The sequence below is a fragment of the Peromyscus maniculatus genome, chromosome 7 (genome assembly GCF_049852395.1).
Source record: "Peromyscus maniculatus bairdii isolate BWxNUB_F1_BW_parent chromosome 7, HU_Pman_BW_mat_3.1, whole genome shotgun sequence".
Taxonomy (NCBI): Eukaryota; Metazoa; Chordata; class Mammalia; order Rodentia; family Cricetidae; genus Peromyscus; species Peromyscus maniculatus.
Genome location: NC_134858.1, coordinates 112,439,019 through 112,465,410, shown reverse-complemented (window position 1 = coordinate 112,465,410; position 26,392 = coordinate 112,439,019). Strand labels below are relative to the sequence as shown.

Genomic DNA, 26,392 nt, shown 5'->3' with positions numbered 1-26,392 from the left:
GGGGGGGGGAGGCCTGTGCTACCACCATCTGGTAGGTACAAGCTAGAGATGTTGCTGAATGCCTCACCAGGCTCAGGAGAATCCATCCCCTTGAGACAGATCACCCATGCTAAAGTGCCGATACCGCCAGGGAGAAACCCTGATGTGAAGCAATGCGCTGGAAGGAGCTGAGAGTGTGCGTGTCCTACAGAAAAACACATCTGGACGTGCTGCCTCCACTCAGTCAATGTTTCTCCCGGTTTTAGGGCTGGGGAAATAGCTGGGTTGGCAAAGCGCTTACCACACAAACATGAGGACCAGGACGCAATCGCCAGCACCCACATAAGAAGCAGTGTGGCCGCACTTGCTTGTGATCCCAGACAGGTGGATCTCGGAGCTTGCTGTCCAACAGCCTAGCCTGTCAGTGAGCCCAGGTCCCAGTGACAGGCTCTGTCTCAAAACTAAGGTGGACAGCTCCTAAGGGATGACACCCCAACTCCCCACCCCATGCGGGGGTTAACCTCTGGTCTACACACACTCACACACATACATTCACTCACACTCCTCTTTTCTAGTTTAGTTTGTTGGCTGTTATTTCAGTCAATACATGATTAAACTCAGAACATAAAACTTCCATGCTGAAAGCTGTAAAGGATCAAGCACCAGCAGGATGTGTGCGCACACACAGTAAGCAGCTTGTGAATTCCTACGGTGTGATGTATGAGACAAAGAGCTTTATTCCAAGATGTATGCAGATATGCCAAGTAACGGGACTTAATGAGGATGGAAGATACCACAAAGGTAAGCTGCCAAGAGATGAGAAGGAAATATCCCAAAAAGTGGGATCAGCAGGCATCAGCGACCTCTGCCAGATGCTGAGCTGGCTTCAGGAGGAGTCAGAGAAAGATCCGGAGGAAGGCGCCAAGCCACTAATGGAATTCAGGGTTCCTTCTAAATGCCTCTGTAGCCTCACCCAAACGGGGCTCCTGATAACCTGGCTGGGTTGTCAGAGGGGTGCTGCTGAGAGGTCTGACAGCAGATGACAGGGTGGATATCTGTGGGAGAGGAACAGACTCGTCAAGGTAGTAAAGCGGGCAACATAGGACGGGAATCCAGTTCCCGGTGGGACAAGAACAGACCCCCTTCCCCCACGAATCCAGTTTGGGCCCAACAGAGGGACTCCCACAAAAAGAGGGTACTGAGAAAAAGAAGGGCCAGCCTGCCATCAACAAGGTGGTGACTTGAGAGAGCGCCATGAACATTGCAAGCACATCCATGGAGTGGGCTTCAGGAAGTGTGCCCATCAACAAAATCAGGAAATCCGCCATGAGGGAGATGGGGCTCACTGTGCTCCCTGAGACCCCCCCCTCATCCAAGATGTCTGGATGGAAGGAGCGAGGGAGGTCTCACCGTATCTCCGCATGCTTGGCCAGAAAGTGTAAGGAGATTAAGGCCTCACTAAGCAAGCTCCAGACTGTGGTGACTACATCTGAGTCACCACAGACAAAATCTACAGTCTGGGGCTGGGGGTGTAGCTCGGTCAACTGTGTGCCTGCCCTGCACAAAGCCCTGGCACCTTGTAAAAATCAGGCCTGTAATGCCAGCGCTTGGGAAGTGGCGACAGAAGGATCTATAATTCAACGTCATTCTCAACTACATAGGGAGTTTGAGGCTAGCCTGAAAGTTGGAGGCTAGCCTGGGCTACCTGAGACCCTGTCTCAAACAAATCAAATTCTATAGTTAAGGTTAATGAGAAATAACCTGAGTGTCAAAGTTATAAAACTACCAAAAGAAAAAAAAAAAACTATCAACCTGGCCTCTCTGCTTTGGAACACAGACGGGGAAGGACAGACAGATGGACTAGTTTGTGCCTTCCGGGTCTGACTCTATGAATACAAACCCAACACTCAACTTGACCCACATCTTCACTTTCCTGTGTGACTTACAAGAGAGTCGCTATTTACAAAGTTTCTTCCCTTCCTGGGCTCAGAATGTCAGTTTCCCTCTGCTTCTCAGGAAGCAGCCAGCACTCGGTTCTAACGGGGGTCACCCGAGATTCTGCCCTTCTCGGGCGGGGCACTGTTTACACATTCATCAGGGAGCCCAGTCTACCGGATTTGATGCATCAGGGACCTGGGCTTAAAACACAGACCCTGAGCTGGAGAGACGGCTCAGTGGTTAAGAGCACTTGCTGCTCTTCCAGAGGACCCAAGTTCAGTTCCCAGCACCCATAGTGGCTCAGACTCATCTGTAAGAAGGCATCCACTGCCCTCTTCTGGCCTCTGCCAAAACTGCACTCGTGTGTACAACACCCTGGTCGCCCCCCACCCCACCCCCCACACATATACATGTAATTAAAAATAAAATCTATACCACAGATTCCTATCAGCTATGTGATCTGAGGTAGTCATGATAAATCAGAATTTTCCCTCCATTCTCTGTAAAGAAAGTAAAGGGCTGGAGAGATGGCTCCGTGATTGAGAGCACTGGCTGCTCTTCCGGAGGACCCAACCACATGGCAGCTCACAACTGTAACTCTGGGTCCATGGAATCTAATGCCCTCTTCTGGCTTCCAAGGGCACCAGGCACACATGTGGTACACAGACATATGTGCAGACAAAACACCCATGCACATAAAAAAATCATTCTTTGAAAACACTTCAAAAGTTTTTCAGAAGAAAATAGAATCTACATTATGGGATGCTAGGTGGACATGAGGTGGGGCCGGGGGCACAGGCCTACAATCCCATTACCTGGGGTGCTAAGGCAGAAGGGCTAAAAACGCAGGGCCTGCCTGGTTTACAGAGTGAATTCCAGGCGGGGCTGGGCCTCAGTGAGACACTGTCTCAAAATGAAAAGTAAGAAGAGAGCTGAGAACACAGCTCATTGACAGAGTGCTTGCCAAGCATGCACAAGGCCCTGGGTTCAATCCCTAAGACAAAAGAAGTTTAAAAAAAAAAAAGAACATTGGGGGAATAAAATTAAATGATGTCTATTAAAGAGCTGAACATTCTTCCTTGCATTTAGACAGCCGACAGAATAATAATTTCAGACAAAATTTTAGTATGAGGCATCCACAAGCTCCTTCCACGAGAATACAAATATTTCTAAAAAAAAAAAAAAAAGGCATTCTTAGAGATAACCCGGGCCACTGAGATGACTCAGTAAAGACCCTTGCCACCAAGCTGGATGACCTGAGTCTGGTCCCCAGAACTGACACAGTGGAAAGAGAGAGCAGACTCCCTAAAGTCTTCCTCTGACCTCCACACACAGTGACACAGGAATGTGTAAATGCATGTGCATGTACATATATGAAATAAATATGATAATAAAAAAACCTTAAGTCTACATTAGATTAGTATTGCTATAGCCACAACCTGAAATTTGCATGTGTCTTCTTAGCTTATATGATATATATGTGTGTGTGTGTGTGTGTGTGTGTATCAGAAGTGTGTATGTGTGTAACACGCTCTATCATTGAGCTGCACCCCCAACCGCTGTGACACTGGGACATATGACATATCAGTTGTCCCCGGCCCCTTCCCTTGTACGAGCTCCTCACCATCTGGTAAAGCTGACACAGCACATGCATTGTCTGCCTCCCCACCAAGGTGCAGGCCCCATACGGCGGTCTCCACGGGCCAGCACCAGCTTCGAACCTATAGGCTCCAGAGCTTTCTGAACGTGACTCCACAGAAGGTCTCACAATCCACTGCCAGGCTTGCAAAAACATGTGACAAGAGCAAAAGGTTTCTGAACACACAGTCACCACCACAAGTGAATGTGAAATCAAACGCATACGGAATCTGGGTGTTTCTGGGCATGCTCAGCGTGTGGTGCAGCCAGCTTTCCACAGGCCCGCTCTGAACACACAGCGTGAGCACTCACACTGCTCACACCAGCGTGCCACACAACACCAGGGAAAGCTGCCTGGATGCAGAAGAGGGGCCGTGAGGACTGTGCAATCCACACATTTTGATTGCAGCAATAGGTACTCTGTACTTACAAAATCATAATGGCTTAAGCCAGCATGGTTGTCTACGTCTTTGATCCCAGTACTCAGGAGGCAGAGGCAGGCAGATCTCTGTGAAGTTCAAGATTATCCTGGTATACATAGCAAGTCCCAGGGCAGCTATGGCTACATAGTGAGACTGTCTAAAACAATAAAATAAAATACAAGAAAAAAAAAAAAAAACAGAACACACCGTCATAATGGTTTAATTATGGAGAACAAAACTTTTCCCTGACAGCCATTCTTAGCATGTATCACTTCACTGTGTCTCTGCATTGTACTGTGTTGCAGTGATTGAGTTTAAAAATTGCTATTTGACTTGCTGGCTTGCATTTCATAGAAAAAAAAATCATTAAATGAATTTTGGCTTGGGATTAGATAGAATACCCAATAATTTCCTAAACGATTCTAGATATACTTCTGCCATGTGTACTGTTTATGCAAAGCGGTGTTCTCAGCATTGAGGACTATAAAATCAAGGCATCAATCAAGCCTGAGACTGATGAATCTGCAGTTTCAAATATTCAGCCAAGTTCTAGCTCTTTATGCACATATCCATTTCATTAGTGCTGAGGATAAGTGACTCCGTCTTCAACCCTAAAAGTGACTCCTCTATCAACCCCTCCAGCTGCAGAACACGGTGGAAGGGGGCCCAGGAAGACTCTAAGAGCCAGCGGGTGGGAAACAGGGCTATGAAATTAGGGACGTGAGATGGCTGCATTCTCAAACTCACAATAGCTACGTACAAGACCTGCACAAGATGGAGCCTGTCAACACTCCAGCATGGATGGGGCCGAGGCCCACGAGGCCCTGCACCTCAGGGAGGAACCCTGGAGTGTTATTAGGGCTGGGAGTCATTTTCTTCGCTGCTTTAGCCAACGGTCACTTGTCAGTGTCCCAGTGTTCCAGCAGAAGACACTCTCATGCAGACAACTCAGACAACTCTAATCAAACTCAGTGAGTCACAAAAAAGGTTGGGTTGGGGGGGGGAGGGCGTGTCTTTTTAAGATTTGGAATTTGTTTAGAGTGTGTGTGTGTGTGTGTGTGTGTGTGTGTGTGTGTGTGTGTGTGTGTGTGTGTAAGGCCAGAGGACAATTGGAGGGAATTGGTTCTCTCCTTTCACAATATGGATCCTGGGGATTGAACTCGGGTCATTGAGCTTGGTGGCAAGCACCTTTACCCACTGTGAGTTATTTCATCCACCCAAACACATACAAAATAATCTTAAGACTTGGAAGTAGGAACGGGTGTTGAGGAAGGGTTTGGTGGAGGGTAGGAGGGTGAGGGAGGTAAAAGGAGGTGAAGAGAACCAAAATATATCATGCACACAGGAAAACAACCAAGAAAGTTAATCAAAGAACTGCTTTAAAAATACATTTTTCCCAATTTATTATCAGCGCATGGTTCATTTGCATGCTTGTTTCAGATACTTATAGACCTGGGTCATGAAAGTTTGGGGGTGGTAAGGTGAGGGTTGTAAGTGGAAGAAATCGGAAAAAGCCTGCTCTAGAACACCACGGTGCACACGTGTCTGCTGAAGGCTGCATGGAAGACAACCTTCCTCTAAATGATCACACACACACACACACACACACACACACACACACACACACACACACACACGTCAACAGGAACCAGACAAGCCCACTCCGAACAGCTGGCCCCAGCTCTCCGTCCACAGGGAAGTTCAGCACAGGAAATGTCCTGAGACCGGTGCTGTCACCCCTGGCAACCGCAAGTCTCCCCGGAACCCCTCAGTGTTCCACACAGACAACAGAAACGCGACCATTTGTGGGAGGAAAAAACACCAGTTGAGCAGAGCTAGACGGTAAAATAATCAAAACGAATCCAAACTGCATCGTTGTGGGTTTTGTTTTTTTAACTGGGGGTTAAAGAGCTAGAGAAAGGGTCTCACTCATCGCCCACGGACCTCAAACTCGTGGTGATTCTCCTGCCTCAGTTTCTACCCTCCCGAGCACTGAGATTATAGGCTGTACCACACCTGGACAAAAACATTAAAAATTTTAAATCTCAAGTTCTTCTTGACCCAAGACCATCCTCCTGGCAAGTATTAATCCGATTCCTTAGGCAAGGTGGCCAACCCAAGCTTAAAATTACACTCGAAAAGGTATGCAAAATTGTTGCATTTTATTAAGATAATTAAAAAAAAATCTCCAAACTTTATTGTTTCAATAAAAGCTGCTCTTAAATTGTGTTTTATTTACCTAATTCGACGGCACATTTAGGAGGGTGACTTGCATTTTCTTGTAAGCACCCAAAAGGCAATTATCTGTGAAAAATTCCCAAAGAAAAATGACACCGGACTTAATCTACAAGGAGCGCCATTGCCCTGAGGCAGAACAAGGGTAAATCTCAGGGTAGTTCATCCAGCAGCACTCACCAGGAGTCCTCCCGAGCACACTGGGTGTGTGGAGTCCCCCAAAGACATGCTACTCAGGAAAGGAGATATTAATTACCCATGATTCCCTTCAACTTCTCAGCCTGGGCACTTGACACCCCAAAGTCTCCATGGGGGGTGTGAAGCAGTCTGCCTTTCACCCAGAAACTTGGGAGAGGAAATCAGAGTTGTTGTTTTAACTAGTCTAGTTGGTGTGCTATACTGTACGGTTTGAGTTGATTTGAAGATCTACACGAGGGGTTAGGGAAATGGCTTAGTCAATAAAGGCCTGAGGGCCTGAGTTTTGATCCCACTGAGCAAGGACGACAACACACACACACTACCGTGGATGGGTGGGGGGTCCCCGAGGTCTCAACCCTGCGCAAAGAACTACAGGCAACTAAGGGATGCTGAGAACAGGAGAAATGGGCTTCTCCAGGGAACAGCTCACCAATCCAAGACCAAAGGGCCAGGCCAGAAAACATGCATACAAGTAACGTCATACAGAATGAGCAGCTTGTAATTTGTGTGTGTGTGTGTGTGTGTGTGTGTGTGTGTGTGTGTGTGTGTGTGTGTGTATGTGTGTGTGTGTGTGAACAATTAGTGCAAAAGAGGTCATGAATTTGAAAGTGATCAAGAAGTGATATACAGAAGGGTTTAAAGGGAGGAAGAGAGGAGGAAATGATGTAATTGCATAATCTCAAAAAAATAAAGTAACTTTTTGAAAGTTGGGTGTGGTGGGAGGGGTCTGTAAGCCCACCCTGGGGAAGGGCAGCTCGCTGGCCAGCTGTTCCTGTGGAATGTAGTTAGAATGTAGTTTCTGCTTCAGTGAGAAACTCTGTCTCAAAGAACAAGCTGAAAGAACCAGAGGCGGCTCCGTGGGTCAAGGTGCCTGCTGCCAAGTCTGATGACCTGAATTTGATCCTGGGACCACATGATGTAAGGAGACTCCCAACTCCCAAAAGTCACCCTCAGACCTCCACATGCACACATGGTCCCCCACTCAACATAAGTAAGTGTAATTTTAAAAATAAGGTGGAAAATGCCTGACATTGACCTCTGGCCTCTAGCCTACACACATGCACACGTACACACACAGGCACACACACACACACACACACACACACACACACGCGAGATTTCATACTGGCACCATTAATCAGCCCTTCAGCCTGTGGTCATAGCATCCTCCCTGCCATCGGGCCTTGGAAACGATCCAGAAGCAGGTGCAGGAGAGGCTGACTCTCCTCTAATCAGCCAGGTACCCCACCGACCCAGGGGCCTAGCCAAGGAAGCAGCCACCCAGCGTGCATCATGAATCAGAATTTAATTCAAATAAAGGAGAGACAGCAGCACGTCCCCAAAGGCCATTAAACTTTTAACACTTCCAGCAATATCAAGTAAAATCAAACCAGAGGGACAGGAATAGAAGCCGTACAGGAATAGGCGAGAAATCGGGAATTATCAAATAGCATCAAGGACATTTGGTGTCAAGAAAATGAGAAGTAGGTTGATGGTGATGCCTGGGCAGGAGTCTCAGAGACTAGCTTGACCTAGTAAGCAAATTTTGTTGATACCCCACACGCAGAAGAGAACCCAGCACCCAGTCAATCACCTTGTACCTATTTTTTTCTTTTCCTTCCTCTTCCTTTTCTCTCTTCCTTTTAAAAAAAAAAACAAAAAAACATTATTTTCATTTTATGTGTTTCTTTGCCCACAGGTATTAATAACCACATTCATGAAGTGTCCATGGATACCAGAAGAGGGCATGAGATCCTCTGGGACAGGAGTTACAGACAGCTGTGAGCCACCATGTGGGTGCTGGGAACTGAACCCAGGTCCTCTATAAGGGCAATACATAATCTTAATCGCTGAGTCAGCTCTCTTCTAAGCAATACATAGTCTTACCGAGCCCTTTCTTAGTCCTCCCCCCCCTTTTAAAAATGGGTCCCATGTATCTAAGAAGCTAAAACTAGACAGCTGAGAATAACATCCTCCATCTCCTGAGTGTACAGGAATGCATACCCACTCAGTTTATGAGGTGCTGGGAACTGACCTGGGCTCCCTGCATGCTAAGCCAGCACCCTGCCCACTAAGGTACACCCCAGCTCCTGATTGCACATTGTGGTGATAATTTGTTGTACTCTAATAAAGCTTGCCTGGAGATACAACTAGCCACAGAATTAGCCATAGAGGTCAGGCAGTGGTAACACACACCTTTAATCCCAGCACTTGAGATCTCATGCCTTTGCTACCAGTCTTTGGGAAGCACACAAGCCATTAGTCCCAGCACTAGGAAGGTGGAGACAGGAAGTGATATGGGTGGGCGGAGAAAGGCGGAGGGAGGAGACAGGAACTTGAGGCCCTTTCAGCTGAGGACTCAGAGGCATTCAGTCTGAGGACTCGTGGAAACAAGTTCAGCTGAGGAGTTGGTGGGGTGAGAAGTGGCTGTGGCTATTCCTTTGTCTCTCTGATCTTTCAGCATTCACCCCAATATCTGGCTCCAGGTTTTTACTATAAGACCATTTAGGATCGTGCAACACCACATTTCTTATATTTTTGCAAATTTAAATTTTTAATCATTTGAATAATGACATCTTTGAATACATAATTTATTAAACAATACACAGTGTGAAATTTTCAGAGAGTCAAAGGGTATGCATAAATACCTGGAGTTCAACCCCAAGTCTTAAACTGCCCCTCAGCCATTGTCATTAGCCCTTCGGGCATCTTTCCAGAGAGTGTATGCAGAGTGTGTCTACATGAGCGTATGTGTGTGTGTGTGTTCTCGGTTTATTGATTGCTTCCATAATGGTCCACCTTCCCCATCCATTGCTTTTTACACTCTCATCGATTTCAGTAAGTCTTTTCTTGTTTAAAATCATGCTTTAAAGGTTGTCTTCTGATTGTTTTAGACTCAGTTGTCTTCTAGAAATGTCCCATTTGCAAGCTGTGCACTTCCAGGCCTGGGCAGAGCATTAGCTTCTGCTGCTGCTGCTGCTGCTGCTGTGAAATGCCCTAACATGAGCAACCTGAAGGAGGAGAATCTACTCTGGCTCACAGCGGGAGGGTACAGAGCATCATGGCAGGGAAGTCAAGGCTTCAGGAGCTTGAAGCAGCTGCTCACATCTCATGCACAATCAGAGAGGGATGCATGCCGCTGCTCAGCTCCCTTCTCTACTTACACAGTCCAGGGCCCAGCCAGGGAATGGTGCCACCCACAGTGGGCGGGTCTTGCCCTCACCGCAGGCGTGTCCAGAGGCTCAGTTGATTCTAGAGACTGTCAAGTCGATAACTAACACTAATCATCACGAGTAGTCTGGTATTGACTGTTTGCCTGGAAAATTGTCTCACGGAGTCCAATCTAGCAACCACACTGTCAGCTCAGCGTGAAGCTGGTTCTGTACTCAGAACATGACAGAACATTCCAGTGGATGACTGACTTTCCTCTTGCAGTGGAATCCAGCCCTGGTGGGTACTAACCAGTGCTGTCCACCCCTCTCTCAACAGCACTTGCCTCTAGTCAGTCACCCCACAACCACCCAGAAGGTGAGATCAGAGCCATTCACAACCACACACAATATGAACATTGCCAACAAAGATCGGGTTTTAGTTTTGTTCCGGGTTTTTGAGTGTGTTTTTACTGTACTACGGATTAAACCTGGGGCTGTGAGCAGACTAGGCAAGTGTTCTATCACTGGAAGCTGCTGGAACTCCCTACCATACATTTTGGGGTCACTACAGTTGGGGTTCGGGGGTGATTCTGTGTCACTACTCTCTGTGACCCATCTTCAGATAGGACCTAGCTCAACAACTCAGCCACCCATCAGCAAATGCTCACATGGACAGGCATGTTTGAGTGACAGAAGCAACGATACATGGGCTAGGGAGATGGCTCAGTCAGTAGAGCGCTTGCCTCACAAGCATGAGGACCTGAGTTCAAGCCCAAGACCTGCTTAGAAAGCTGGGCGTGGTGGCTGACTCTCATGATCCCAGGGCTGGCAAGCTCAGAGAAGAAACAGATCTCTAGACACTTGCTGAACACCAGGTCTAGCCTACTCCAGGAAGTTCCAAGCTAACAAGAGACCTTGTCTCAAGCAAAGATTGAAAGTACCCGAGGGAGCACACCATGTCCTCTGACACACACTCATGGGCCTGCATGTCCCCTCCCACACACACCCCGCCTGCACACACCCCAAAAAGGAAGAACTAATATCTGTGACGTGTTTGACATCATAAAGCTAACTCCACCACAGGGCTGATATCATTACTTTGCCCAGTGTGCTAAACTGGGAACTGAGGCTAAGAGAGATTGTTACCCCCACGGCAGCTGGAGGCACCAGGCTAGTTAGGTTTGAGTGGCCCAGATACAGCCAAAAACCAGCTACATACCCTGTTCCTCATAGCAGGTACTCCATAAACGGCTCTCTCGTGTCAAAAAAAAAAAAAAAAACATAAAATGTCAACCCACAAAGGCTGAGAAAACACTTGCAAATCAACAATCTGACAAAGGTCTGTCTGGAAGCTAGAATAAACCAAGAGCCTGGAAGACTCAGCTTTAAAAAAAAAAAAATCAATCACAGACAATATACAGTTTTAATAAACATGTTTTGAAAGATGATATATGGATGACTAATTAGCATACAGGAAAACACAACATCAATGCTCATTAGAGAAATGCAAATGAGAAATCAGAGCAAGACAGAGAGAGAGAGAGAGAGAGAGAGAGAGAGAGAGAGAGAGAGAGAGAGAGAGAGAGAGAGAATTTTATTGCTGCCTGGCAAATGTTGGCAAGGTGTGGGAAATGGAACAATCAAATGTGCTGATAAGAATGCCAAAGGAAGAATAGGGGAACCTGTGGCTGATATGTAGAACTGAATGGTATTGTAAAATAAAATAAAATTTAAAAAAAAAAAAAAAAGAATGCCAAAGGGACCTAGAGAGGTGGCTCAGCAGTTAGGAGCACTGACCATGCTTCCAAAGGACTCAGGTTCGATACCCAGCACCCACAGGGCAGCTCACAGCCATCTGTTACTCTAACTCCAGGGGATTCAATGCCCTCTTTGGGCACCAGACATGCACATGGTGCACAGACATACATGTAGGCAAAACCATCACACACAACAAATGGAAGGAAGGAAGGAAGGGAGGGAGGGAGGGAGGGAGGGAGGGAGGGAGGAAGGAAGGAAGGAAGGAAGGAAGGAAGGAAGGAAGGAAGGAAGGAAGGAAGGAAGGAAGGAAGGAAGGAAGGAAGGAGATGAGGGGAAGGGAAAAGAAGAGAAGGGAAGGAGACGACAATCACCACCACAGGGTGATGCCCTTGCTTTAGAAAACGGTGTGCTTGGGGTGTATGTCCTAAAGAATGAAAACCTACACAAACACACACACAGTTCACAGCTGTTATTCCTAACAGTCAACAAGTGAAAGCAGGGGCTGGGGAGACAGCTCAGTGGGAAGGGGGAGAGTTTGCCTCGGATGCCTTCTGTTCCATCCCCAGTACCACAGGAGGAGGAGGAGGGGGAGGAGGAGGAGCAGAAGAGGGAGGGGGAGGGGGAAGAGGAGGAGGAGGAAGAAAAAATTATGGTGATGATGATGATGGGGTATATTTTGCTTTAATGTTACACCTGATTTTTTTACCGCCTGGAGAAACTGTTCTCTGTACATGAAAGGAATCCTCATACTTAACGTAACACTAACCACTGTTAATATTTAGGAAAATGGGTAACTTTAAGGCCTGGTTTTGAAGAACACAGGTCCATCAGTATCATGACTAACACTAGGATTCCTGATACAATACTAACCCTGCTCTTAATGACTGGGGGAAGGGGGCAAGGCCCACTTTCACAGAGTGACCAGCACACTAGGTTAGATCCACCTGCCATGGGTCACAACAGCATTAGGTGTGATTTCTCTTAGGACACACAGTAAAGAATGCTGTGGCCCAGGTGAGTCCTGGCCGGTATAGGGACAGAGAATAAATCACTATGGCTCTGGGGTCAGAAGGCGTCACAGTACAGGGACCTTGAGAACAGCACAAAGGAGCACACTTGACTGTGTAAGTACAGCATGTATGAAGTAAGGTGGCATCAGAGGATAGGGTCCTGGGGACCACTGGCCTAGAAAGCCCACTTCAGGGTGTGGTGATATTGTGTTCTCCAAAATATTGTGCACCCTAAAAAACTTATCTGGGGTCAGAGAACAGAACAGCCACTAGATACAGAAGCCAGAAAATGATGGCACACATGCCTTTAATCCTAGTATTCCAGAGGCAGAGATCCCTCTGGGTCTCTCTGAGTTCAAAGCCACATTGGAAACAGCTAGGTGTGGTAACAAGAGCCTTTAATCCCAGTTAATGATGGCAGAAAGCAGAAAGGTTTATAAGGCATGAAAACCAGGAACTAGGCAGGTTAAGCTTTTAGACTTTTAGCAGCAGTTCAGCTGAGATTCGTTCTGGATGAGAACTCAGAGGCTTCCAGCCTGAGGAAACAGGATCAGCTGAGGAACTGGTGAGGTGAAGAAGCTGTGGCTTGTTCTGCTTCTCTGATCTTCCAGCGTTCACCCCAATACCTGGCTCCAGGTTTGTTTTTATTAATAAGACCTTCTGACAATTCATGCTACATCAGGGGATCATGCCAGGAGCGGGAGGAGTCACTTGGAAACAGAGGGGCATCCAATGACAAGACATCATCTTAGGAAGTTAAGGACCACTAAAGGATGCTGGAACCACGGAACAACACATTAGGAAGCCATCCCCCACTCCTGCAGATATTTGCTCTGTACACAGCTCCAGTGTGTGAGACGTCATGCCACAAGACAGAAGTGGCTCACGCCTCAAGTAAGAAAGGCTCACTTCCTGTCACATAGACAAGGTAAGTGGAGGAGGGAAGGAAGTCAAGATCTCAATGCCACAGCTCTAGAAGACCGGACCTCACAGCCGGGAGGGAGCAGGAATGAGAAGAAGAAAGATCCATTTCACCTTTTGAAAGGGAATGCACACAGGTGTTATAGAGTTCAAGGATTAAATAGACACTGGGAGAGCCCTTTACTAGAAATGATTAGGAATAGCAGAAACCAGCTTTAACCAGCTTTGTCCAGAGAGTTTTTTGTGAACATGAAATCATTCTACACAGGTACTGCCAAACACACAACCAGCAGTCCACTGTGACCACTGAGCAACGGAAACCACGTGCTGTGAGTATATGTTGTATGCACACATTTTCTTCAAGTGTGTGCACATGTTGTATGCACACACGTGTGTGTAGGTCACATGCCTCTATGCACACACCGGGGCCAGAGGGAGGCGTCAGCACTCTTCTCTGCTCCCTCCATCTTGTTCCCTTGAGGCAGGGTCTCTCACTGGACCTGGACCTTGCATTTTCAGCTAGCTGGCAGCCAGAAAGCCCCAGTGATTAATCCCCTGCCCCGTTATTAATAGCTTAACCAGTGTTCCTGAAAGGAACCAGAGAATATCTACCCTGAAATCAAATTTTCCTTCAGCGCCTCAATCCTCCCCTCCTCTCCGGTGATTCGTTGAATATGCAAATATTCAAGGTTTGTTCTCTGCTCCACTTCCCACTGCAAATCAGTCATTTAAACACAACCATAAACTATAAACTCACTAGGAGGAAACAGGTTTTCAGATTTTTGGCAGAAGAAAAGCCCTTACAAAACACAATGCAAAACCAAGACCCAAACATGGAAATTTTTATAAACTTGACCATAAAAAATTAAAATGTTCCACTTAGCAAAAAATTTACTCAGTTTTTTTTGTATGGGGAGGCCTGCCTGTAATCCCAGCACAGAAAGCTGAATTAGGACTGTGAGTTCAAGGTCAGCCTGGGCTACACAGTGAGACCTTGTCTCAAAGAATAATAAAAATTCAATATGCAAATAGGAGAAAATCACTAACAGTAGAAATTACAGATAAAAATATCCTCATAAATGAAGGGCAATTGCAAATTAGGAAGGGAACTGAAGTTGACAGGAAAACAGAGTATAAAGTGGAGTTTACATATGAGTGACAAGTGAACAGGACGGAGCTCTGTGCTGGGTAAGGACTTGGCATGGACGAGGCCCTCGGTTCTTTTGAAAACCTGGCATGTGTCAGTGTGCATCTGAAGACATACTGAACCATGGACACAACTGATGAAATGGAAATGTGCCCGTTTCTACCTGCGGCATCCAGAACTGAGTGTTCGTCATGTGAAGGTTTGTACATGGGGAAAGCAAATGGTCACACACTGAATTAGTGGAAGTCGGAACGTTTCATCATTACATATGCACGAGAATGTAGTGTGTGTGTGTGTGTGTGTGTGTGAGAGAGAGAGAGAGAGAGAGAGAGAGAGAGAGAGAGAGAGAGAGAGAGAGAGAGAGAAAGGCTACCTATGAGAGAGGTCACAGAGGACCCTGGTGACCTGCTCTGTCACTTTCCACCTTATTTCCCTTGAGGCAGGGTCTCTCACTGGACCTGGAGATAGGCTGGCGATCAGTAAGTCCCGGAGAGCCTCCTGTCTCCGCCCGCCCGCCACAGTGATGGGGTTACAGGCATGTGAGTGACTTTTCCCTTAATTAGCCTCTGGGATTTGAACTCAGCTCCTGGTGTGTGTACAGCAAGCACTCTTAACCGCTCCACCTTCTCTCCAACTTCTACGACAAGCTTTTTTAGAAGATCACTTAGCAATGTCTGTGAAAATCTGAGGACAGTAGGGCATGGTGGCACATGCACGTTAAACCCTGTAATCTGAAATTCAAGGCCAGCCTGGGCTACCTGAGACCGCCTCCAAAACTCCATGAAAAAGGAAGGAAAGAAAACTGCAGACAACTTAATAAAGCAATGATCTCATTTTTTTTTTTTTGAGTACCACTCAGCACCCTAGAAAGATGAAAGCTGATGCATGTGCCATATGGAGAGATCTCAAAAAATTATTAAAGAGTGAAGAAAAGCAAGAGAATCCATCCATATAAAACTAGAGATACAGGTTCAGACAGATATACACACACCATCCAATACACCTTAGCACTTACCTGATTTTACCAGAGCACACACAAGACCAACCCACTCCAGTCATCTCCAGGAAGCATGTCTGACGATGGGTTGGGACTGAACCTTTTTATTTATATTCATCTATTTCATGAAAATAAAAAGTGGAGAGCTGGGGACAGGGCTCAGTTGGTAAAGGGCTCACCTAGCAGGCACAAGGCCCCGAGTTCAGTCCCCAGCATCACATAAACCAATCATCGAGGCAGACTCCTGTGATCCCAGTACTCAAGACATCTGTCAGGAATCCAGGGCTAGCCTGGCCTGCACAGTGGAGACAGACTCAGAAGTCCATGGTCATCCTTGGCTACATAGCAAATGAGACTCAAAAGAAGAAAAAGAGCGGGAGGAACATAAAGCAAAGAAAACAAACTGCCCTGCCTAGGCATTTCTCAAATACTGAGGAAATGGCCAGAAATTCCCTCTCTGGTTCCTGGAAAACAGTCAGAGAGGAAATGACCCAGGACAGGCCAAGAGGGGTGCCTCAAGTGAGGGCAATTCGCCAAAGCAAGCAAGCAGAGGAAAAGGGGTTTCCTTCCAAAACTAATATAAACTCAGTGCAAGGAATCATTTTCGACTCGTAGTTAGAGGTAGAGCAAATCATAAAGCCAACTATGGTGGCTCTCACCTACAAACCAGCACACAGGAGGCTGAGACAAGAGATCTGTCATGAGTCCAGAGCTACCTGGGCTACACAGTGAGGCTTGTAGTCCCACTGAGGGTGAGAGGGCAGCATCAAGAGACCTAAGCTACTAAAACACTCCATGGAGCCCTTAACTAAGAGCCAGCATTTGGAAGGACTGGAAGCTTGAAGCACTGGAGGAGGGATATAGCTCGGTGGAAAAGCACTTGCCTAGAGAGTGCAAGGCCTTAGGTTCGATCCCCAGCACCACAACAAAAGAATGCAAGTTTGAAGTGCAGTCCTTTCTACCAGATACATGGAACAGAGAAACACAGCCACTAGATGCCGTAACCACGTCTGAACCAATGAGAAAACCTTTATGTGCCCATTTTAGCCAACATGTATTGTTCTGCATAAATGCATCTGGCATTGGCAGCCTGCATTTTAGTGTTTGACCAGGCTCCAAAATAAGCCATGAAAATGCCCACTTTCTCTCCCCCTCACGCCAAACACAAGCTCCCCCAAGATTCTGAGAGCAGAATGAGTCAAAAATGCCAAGTATATTTCCCAAAAACTTCATACGCTTAGAATGCAGGAGCTCCCTGCAAGTACCTGATCATTGTCAGGTTTTGGTTCCTACACCATCGAGTCTTCCTGAACCTCAGGGTACCCTGTTCTCCACAGTGAACCTCCCACGCAAGCTTCTCTGCAAGCCAATTAGCAGCTCTCTGTGCTGACAAGAGGAAGCACCCAATGCCCACAGAGCCAAGCCCTGGCTCCTGCCTCTGCCTGCTACCAACAGAAAAAGCCCAGTTCTGTGACATGGCTTTGAACTGAGATACAGCAAGACAAAGACAGATTCTGTAACCATGGGTAACTTTTAAAGTAAGTTGAGGGAATGGAGAGGTGGCTGTATGGGTAAAGAGCTTGCCACACAAACATGAAGATCTAAGTTCGGATCCCCAGCATCCATATAGAATTCCAGCAGTGACACCAGCCTGTAACCTCAGCAACTAGGGGAGTGGAGACAGGAAGCTTCCTGGAGCTCATTGGCCAGCCAGCCTGGCCAAACTGATGAGATCCGGGTTCAGTGAGAGACCCTGTCTCAATAAATAAGACACCAAACCCAACACCGACCGACCACTGGCTTCAATGTGCATATGTGTATGCACACACACACACACATGTGCACAGACATGAACAGGAACACACAATCAAGATGCAAAATATGGTCATCCCACCTTCCCTGAAAATAAACGGGCTCCGAACAGCCACCCAGGTGACTGGGAAGCCCTCTCCCCACTTCAGGTGACTCAGAAGGCCCCTCCTCCTCTGCTTACCTACCTTGGAATTGGTCTCCATGTGGTATTTGGCGCAAGCTCGAAGCTGAGTCACCCAGAACTGTCTCTCCTTTGCATCAGCAGCTGAAACAGAGAAGAGGGAGAAAAGACGACTTGCAGAGATTGTTGCCAAGCACAGCAACTGCCTTGGACGCCCACCTATAGGGGATGGAGACCTAGAGAGTGAGAGAGAGAAGGAGGGAAGGGTAAACATGGGGACTATTCTGACAGCCTGGCTGAACAAAAGGAATCAAAGGACATCCAGATATCACACAGGAAAAATGTCTTCCAAAATGCCAGTCACAGTAACTAATGATTAGGCCATTTGTTCTCAGCCTCCTCTGGGAAAGTCACTGCGAATTTAATAAGGCAGCCACAGGGACAGCACACACGTTGTTTTTAAATGCCTCTCCACCTTGTGTGGCTAATAAAAGTCCTCCAGCACCCTTAGTTATACCGAAGCATTATCAAAGATTTGTGTAATGACTGAACCAAGGAAGACAACCGAATGCTGCCTTGGAGAACCTCAGATTTCTCTCAGAGACACTAAGGCTGGGTGTGGTGGTTTGAACGTCATTGGCCCCATAATCTCATAGGGAGTGGCGCTATTAGGAGGTGTGGCTTTGCTGGAGGAAGTGTGTCACTGTGGGGGTGGCCTTTGAGGTTTTCTATGCTCAGGATACTGCCCAGTGTCTCAGTTGACTTCCTGTTGCCTGTAAGATATAGCCAGCATCATGTCTGCTGCATGCCATATACTCCCCACCACGACAATAATGGACTGAAACTCTGAAACTGTAAGTGAGCCCCAATTAAATGTTTTCCTTTTTAAGAGTTCCCATCGTCATGGTGTCTCTTCATAGCAACAGAAACCCTAAGATAATCGTAGTAGTAGTAGTAGTAGTAATAATAATAATAATAATAATAATAAAAGGAGTCTTGCTGGGCATGGTGGCATACACCTGGCAATCCTAGCACTCAGGAGGCTGAGGCAAAAGGATCTAGAGTTCAAGGCCAACAAGGCTTAAGGAGTCAAGTTCTAAGCCAGTGTGGCTGGAGCATAGAATGAGGCTTCGTCTTTTTGAAAGGCTGGGGGTGGGTGTTGCTAGGGAGATGGCACAGTTGATAAAATGCTTGTGGTATGAGGATGAGGACCCCGGTTCAGATCCTAAGCAGCCATGTGGAAAGTCAGGCACTGTGGAGCTCCAGTTCTGGGAAGCAGAGACAGGAGGATGTCTGAGACTTGCTAGACAACCAACCTAGTCAAATTGGTGAGCTCCAGGTTAAAAGAGAAACTCTACCTCAAAAAATGAGGTGGCAAATGATTGAGGAAGATTCCCAGTGCTGACCTTGGCCTTCACACACACACACATACATACACACACACACACAGGTGCACTCACACACAGGTGCACACATACAGTGTAAAGGAGAGAGAGAGAGAGAGAGAGAGAGAGAGAGAGAGAGAGAGAGAGAGAGAGAGAGAGAACGGGATAATCATATGGTCATATTCTTCCATCCACACCCACTCCTCAAATAACACTCATAATTATTATTAAATATCATGGACATATAAGTTCCAAAACATCTAAATCATCAACTTAACTGCATTAACTACACAATATCGCTAGAAAACTAACTGTGCAAACGGTAACTATGCAAAATAAAAGTTATTCCCATGGAAATTATACTTGTTTACAAAGATGAGTCCAAGCGTCATTTGTCAAACTCAGCTCCAGCTTGATGTTCCAAGTAAAGAAATCCAGGTCAGGGCTGGAGACAGCTCAGTTCCCAGCACCCACACATTGGCTCACAACTGTCTGTGCCAAGGGAGCCACACTCTCTTCTAGCCCTCTCCACACCAGGGACACATGTGGTGCAGACATATGTGCAAGCAAAACACTAAGTGTATACAACATAAAAAAAACCAGAGTTGGAAAGTGTGGTGACACATGCCCATAATCTCTGCACCCAGGAGCCTGAGACAGAGAACTGCTGTGGGTGTGAGGCTAGCCTGGGCTACATAGTGAGTCCCAGGACAGCCTGGGTTATAATGTGAAACACTGTCTCAAAAAGAAAGGAAAGGAAGGAAGGAGAGGAAAGAAAGAAAGGAGAGAAACAGAAGGAGGGAGGGAGAAGGGGAGAGAAATTCTCTGCACGGTCCCATGTGGGTGGGCCTTTCAAAATCCCAAATGATACATTTGCCAAGAGGCCAACTGCCCAAAGATGATAAGCACAGTGTAGGACTGAGAAAATTAACTTCCAAAGTTTCTGCATCAGAAATATTCCCCAAAGCTTCACTACTCATGATATATTGAGCCAACTCCACCGTGTTCAGGGAATGAGAAAACAGACCATGAGCGCCTCATGGGTCAGACACAGAGAAGCCATAACATGCAGATAGCTATCCTGCTAGTTTTGAAGCTGATAAAGTCCAGCTAAACTTGTGACTGTGTCATGGAGAATTTAACAATAATTTCAGATTTGCTATTAAAATTGCTCTGTAAAAAAAAAAAGAAAGAAAGAAAGAAACTGGAAGGGGCTGGAGAGATGACTCAGTAGTTAAGAGCACACGCTGCTCTTGCAAAGGATGCTAGTTTGGTTCCCAGCACCCACATCAGGCAGCTCTCAACTGCTTGTAACTCCAATGCCCTCTTCTGGCCTCCATAGGTACTGCACTCACATGCACAAACCCACACATAGATATACACACAATTTAAAAATAAAATCTTTTTTTTAAAATTGGAGCTTAATAATACACAGAATAGTAACAACTCAACAAGTTAAAATGGCTCAACTATGGAAGGACTTGGCTTTGTGTCTCTTTATCAACCACACATGTGGAGGGGAAATTCCATTAAGTTTCCCTTCTATGGTCTCTGCACCGACAATTTATTAAGCAATAAATGGCAAAGCGACACCAAAGACCACATAAATCCAGCCAGCTGGAAGCCATGCTGCGGGAATCCCAAAAGAGGGAGAAGGCAATGCCTTCAGCTGCAGACACTCACTTCTAAGGCCTTGGGGTTGTTTTTCAGCCTCTGAGCTGGGGTTCACATCTAGACAACACAGAGCCGTTACCTCGGCCCCTCTCTGGGGTGGGAAAGTTTGGCAGTAAAACAGGTGAAAATTGGACTGAGAGGAAGGAATCAGGCCCTCAGCATGGCTTCGCAGCCCTCTCAGGCAGGGTGCGGGGCGGGCGAGAAGGGGTTGTCTTTGCTATTTTGCTCTTGCTTTGAAAAAGGCGGGGGGGGGGAGGGGGGGCTTATATAAGAAGGCAAAATTATCAGCCAGCTAACAGAGCCCAGCTTGCCCAGCTTTGCTCAGGTCTTAAGAAATAACATTAATCGAGGTGGGGGTATATGGGAGGGTGTATATGGGTATCGGTGTATGCTGTGTATAGGTGCCTGTGTTGTGTGTTACTTAATCTTTGTCAAGTTAAGTGAACTCAGACTCACCATGGAAACACCCTTCTGAGCCTGTGTAAGGGTATTTACAGAGAGGCTTAACCAAGAGGGAAACACCCACCCTAAGTGTGAGCAGCACCATCCCCTAGGCTAAGACTCAGAGCATGCTTCCTGACTGTGGACACCTCCTGCCCCTGCGCCACGCCTTCCCCGCCATGTAGGACTGGATCCCTCAAATTGTGAGCCAAAACAATCCCTTCTCTCCTTAAGTGACTTTGTCAAGTATTTTGTCACAGCTAAAATAGAAGTACCACAGTAGTGCATGTGTGTGTGTGTGGGGGGGGGGAATAGGTGGGTGTGCACACGCACACACACACACACACACACACACACACACACACACTTTTTGCTTATTTCATTATTTTATCAGAACCTTAACAAAATGCAGCCAGAACAGAATCCTGGCAAAATGAAAATCAAATTATCCTGTAAGAATCAGGTCCAGCATTTCTGTGATGGAGGTGCCTTGAGAATGTAAAATGACTTCCCTCCACAGTCACCCATCACACAGCAGTCCTCATGGGACCACAGTGCCAGTCCTCATGGGGTACCACAATGCCAGGAAGTGCCTAAAAGAAATTAACAGAGCAGGCTCCTAGAAGGAGCCATGACAGTGATGGACTGAGCAGAACAGGAAGAATGGGTCCTTTGCAAAGAGAAGGTTCCAGAGAAACTGGGGGACAGGCACTAGGGTACTCAAAAGGTTTGCTTAGTTCTTAGAGCGCAATTCCTAACAAGGCAATGGAGTGAAGATTAAGAAAGAGTGATGGGGGAGGGGGAGAGTGATGGGGGAGGGGCGAGTGGTGGGGGAAAGGGAGAAGGAATGATGGGGGAGGGGGAGAGTGATGGGGGAGGGGAAATGATGGGGGAGGGGGAGAGTGATGGGGGAGGGGGGAGAGTGATGGGGGAGGGGGAGAGTGATGGGGGAGGGGAAATGATGGGGGAGGGGAAATGATGGGGGAGGGGGAGAGTGATGGGGGAGGGGGGAGAGTGATGGGGGAGGGGGAGAGTGATGGGGGAGGGGGAGAGTGATGGGGGAGGGGGAGAGTGATGGGGGAGGGGGAGAGTGATGGGGGAGGGAGAGAGTGATGGGGGAGGGGGAGAGTGATGGGGGAGGGGGAGAGTGATGGGGGAGGGAGAGAGTGATGGGGGAGGGGGGAGAGTGATGGGGGAGGGGGAGAGTGATGGGGGAGGGGGAGAGTGATGGGGGAGGGGGAGAGTGATGGGGGAGGGGGAGAGTGATGGGGGAGGGAGAGAGTGATGGGGGAGGGGGAGAGTGATGGGGGAGGGGGAGAGTGATGGGGGAGGGGGAGAGTGATGGGGGAGGGGGAGTGATGGGGGAGGGGGAATGATGGGGGAGGGAGAGTGATGGGGGTAGGGGAGAAGGAATGATGGGGGTGGGGGGAGATGCGGGAGGAGGAAGAGTGATGGGAGGCAGTGAGAGAAAGAGAGATCAAGCCAGAGAGAGTGAGTGAGTGGGTGAGTGGGTGGATGGGCGGGTGCGTGGGTGGGTGGGCAGGTGAGTGAGTGAGTGTGTGTGTGTGTGTGTGTGTGTGTGTGTGTGTGTGTGTGTGTGTGTGCACTCACACATGCCATGGCACACCTGTGGAGGTCACAGAACACCTTGCAGGAGTCAGTTCTCTCCTTCCATCATATAGGACCAGGGATTCTAACTCAGGCTGTGGATCTGGCAGCAGGAGCCCTTATTCAATGAACCATCTCTCCAGTTCTAAAGGTGTTTCCCCCACAAAAACAAAAGAGCCACCAATCAGCAGCACACCGTAAAGCAGTCGAGGGGCCGAGGGGCCGCTCACAGTTTCACCAGGACAACATACCTCTCAGTTTATACATCTCTCCGTTGGCAGAGTACACCACCAGCATGTGGGGCGCTTCGTCACTCAGGGACACGATGGCTCCAGACAAAGACAGGACTCCTCGGGGCTTCTGCTGTTTGCTCTGTTCATTCACAAAATACTGCAGGAGGCCAGCCTCGAAATCCAGCACGAAGTACCTGAACAGAGAGATCGAAGCGTGACTTCTCCCCGGCCAGTCCCTGGCAATGCAGTGCAGTAAGAGACTCTGAACCAAAAGCAACCCAATCGGAGCACCCAATCTACAAAGCCAGAGACCAGAACTCTTCCCGGAACTCAGAGGAACCACCCAAATAAGAGAGCATCAGCTGTGAAAGCAGAAGGGATTCTGGGATACATGAAGTTCTTAGAAGACCCCTGGCTTTCAGCAGGCCAGAAGCTAAGAACCTCACCAGATAGCAGAGTAAGGCCAGCACCTAACTGACGTCCCACTGGTCAGCAATGTCTCCATTTGTGACCTTTTGTTCTATGACTGTATAATTTCATGTCATCATTTCCATGGAGGCGTGTGTCACTTGGGGCAACTTGAGTCGGTGTTCTCAGGCCAGGGTACTCACACTCAGCTCAGAATAAGCTCTCTCTTAAGTCTCTTTGGAGTGAAAGCTGTATCTTTGTCTACACACACACACACACACCACACTAGGCATTGTACCCAGGGCCTAACACAAACCTTACCACTAAGATAAATCTCCCACATGTTGTGCTCCGTGGCCATGCTGCAGACCCCAGCAATTTGAACAGCCTGCTTCTCACAGTGCAAGCCACATCTGTATCACAGTGCAAGCCACATCTGTCAGTGGCATGTCTTTTCAAAGGGTTCAGAAATTACAAAGGTCAAAGCAAACACCCAGCTCTTGGGATGGCAGACAACCCCAGACCCCTGGGGATCCACTTGGGGTGGGGATTACCTCAGTCACATATAGGAGTTTCTGGGTTGTCTGCAGCACTAACCACCCCACGCGCGAGTGTGAAGCAGGAAAATGGAGTGGGGGTGTCCAGGACTCTGAGGCTTGGGAAGCTATGCCACACCCACAGGTCCACACATTACCACTTGTAAGTAACTGTGGCTATTTAAGAACGAAAAAGTTGCCGGGCGGTGGTGGCACTCGCCTTTAATCCCAGCACTTGGGAGGCAGAGGAAGGTGGATCTCTGTGAATTCGAGGCTGGCCTAGACTACAGAGAGAGTTCCAGGAAAGGCGCAAAGCTATACAGAGAAACCCTGTCGAAAAACCAAAAAAAAAAAAAAGAACGAAAAAGTTCATAGGTGACAACTTGGGAGCTGTTTAAAGCACTGTATAAAGAAAGTTATTTTTCTAGGGCAGAGGGGATTATCTTGCTACATAGCCCAGGCTAGCCTCAAACTCTCAGCAATACCCCTGTTTCAGACTACCAAGTACTTGGTTAACAGACATGCACCGACCTTGGTTTGGGCAGCTCTGGGGATCCAGGCCCACCATCATGCATGCTAGCTAAGCCCTCTGCCAACTGCGCCAGCGCCCTGGGGAGCCACTCCAGGCCCTCACACATGCTAGCCTCGTGGGTGCTAGGTAAGCCTCTGCCAACTGGGACAGTCCCCGGCCCCCTCAAGTGTTGAAACACAAATGCAAAATAAACTGTTTGTACTAAAGAATACTAACAAAGCACTCCTTTCAAGTTGGGTGGGCCTAGTGGCTCACACCTGTAATCTCAGGTTTCAGGATTGTGGAGGCAGGAGGATTGCCTCATATGAAAGGCTAGCTTGGGTTATATAATGAGTTCCAGGACAGTTTGAGCTACACTGTAAGACTCTGTATAAAAATAAATAGGGGTTAGAGAGATGTCTCAGTGGTTAAGAGCACTGACTGCTTCCAGGGGACCTGGGTTCGAGGCCCAGAACCCATATACCAAATTACAAGTATCTGTAATATCAGTTCCGGGTCATCCAGCACCCTCTTCTAGCCTCTAAGGATACTTCATGAATATGGTACACAGACATGTAGGCAAAATACTCACACACATGAAATAAATAATCTCAGAGCTAAAATAAGTATATAAGTAAATAGCCAAATGTGGTGGCACATGCCTTTAATCCCAGCACTTGGGAGGTAGAAGCAGGAAGAACAGGAGGAGTTCAAGGCCATCCTCAGCCACATGAGTGAATGTGAATCCATCCTAGGTTGCTACATAAGATCTGTCTCAGGAGGGAAAGGAGGGAGAGATGGGAGAAGAGGGGAGAGAGGAGGAGGAGAGGGAGGGAGGAAGGTGGGGAGGGAGGGAGGGAGGGAGGGAGGGAGGGAGGGAGGGAGGGAGGGAGGGAGGGAGGGGGGGAGGGAGGTGGGGAGGGAGGGAGGTGGGGAGGGAGGGAGGGAGGGAGGTGGGGAGGGAGGGAGGGTGGGGGAGAGGGGGGGAGGAAATCATGTACTTATTTTCTAAATATAGTTGAAATTTCTATCTTCTCAGAGGGATGGGACAGTGACTGGTTAAGAATTTTAACAGATGGACATTTTGTTCCTTCAACATGGCCTTTCAAAGTAAAGCCAGCTGGAGTCACAGACAGATGATAGCCATCCACCTGGCATTAAGAAAAGCAATTCCTGATGGTCCCGGCTCCTGGGAAGAAAAAAATTAAACTTGGCTTCCCACGGGGTCATGGCTCTGTCAGGTCCAGCCTGGAGCTGTATCTGAGAATTGTGGCTTTCATTCTGAGGAAAGTCAACCATATTTCTGGATTAGGCTGCATTAGCCAAATGAAACTGCCAGATAAAACTCTAAAGATCTTTTCTCCCAGAGAACAATTGAAACAAACCTGACCTCTACAACCTGTGAGGGTGAGGGGGTGTGTCTGTCTGTATGTCTGTGTTGGGGGGCGGGTGTATGGGGGTCTGTGGGAAGATGTGTGTGGATGTGTATGTGTGAGCGTGTGTGTCTGTGTGTCTCTGTGTGTATGTATCTTTGAACTGTAACAGGCAATCTGACGGCTGAGAAGGTGAACTAAATGGTGTATAGAGAATATTTTCCTTGCTAAATTAAATTTAAATGATTATTCTGGGGAAGAAAAGAGAGTAAGTGGGGGAACCAAATCAACCCAAGAAGAAAACCCCCTTTGTTCTAGTGGTCTGGCTTCTGCAGAGGCCCTGAAGATTCCTAGGCTGGGGGGTGAGGCCCTTCTGGAAGGGCTGAGGACATGAATCCACCACTAACATCCTTAGATGCATCCTGGTGCATACAAACACCAAGTGCACACAAGCCCTCACACTGCAACCCATAAACACCTGTGCATACCACACTCACACCTGTGTTCATACACCCATACATAGGCACTCACATACATAGGCACTCACACACATAGGCACTCACATACATAGGCACTCACACATACTCCGACAAACCAAGCCAGGCATGTCTAAACAGCTACAGCCTCGCTCACACCTACCTTGGCACACACAACCAAGCATGCTTATGCTCACTCATGGGCAAGTGACGTGAGCATTCAGAGCCTTGATACCCCTGTTTGCAAAAGCCAAAAGCTGGCTGGTTTTCTTCTGTATTTTCATCATCTCTGTAGTCTACAGGTCAGCCTGCTTAGAAAACAACCCCCTCCCAATGATATTGCAATCCTAAATGTAGACTGTAACCTCCTCCCAATGTGCACATTACAATCCTAAACGCCGACTCTTCTGGTTTCATTT

At 47.6% G+C, this 26,392-nt stretch overlaps 1 protein-coding gene across 4 annotated transcripts in view; it reads right to left on the bottom strand.

Moving 5' to 3' along the window:
• Osbpl10 (oxysterol binding protein like 10) overlaps positions 1–26,392 on the bottom strand; it is a 242,830-nt gene that overhangs the window by 138,049 nt on the left and 78,389 nt on the right. For all 4 annotated transcript variants that reach the window (XM_042282183.2, XM_076577295.1, XM_076577297.1 and 1 more), the window contains exons 2-3: positions 22,688–22,863; positions 17,393–17,472 (exon numbers count right to left, since the gene is read on the bottom strand). In XM_042282183.2, coding sequence (XP_042138117.2) covers positions 17,393–17,472; positions 22,688–22,863 — 256 coding nt within the window. The remainder of the gene's footprint in view (positions 1–17,392; positions 17,473–22,687; positions 22,864–26,392) is intronic.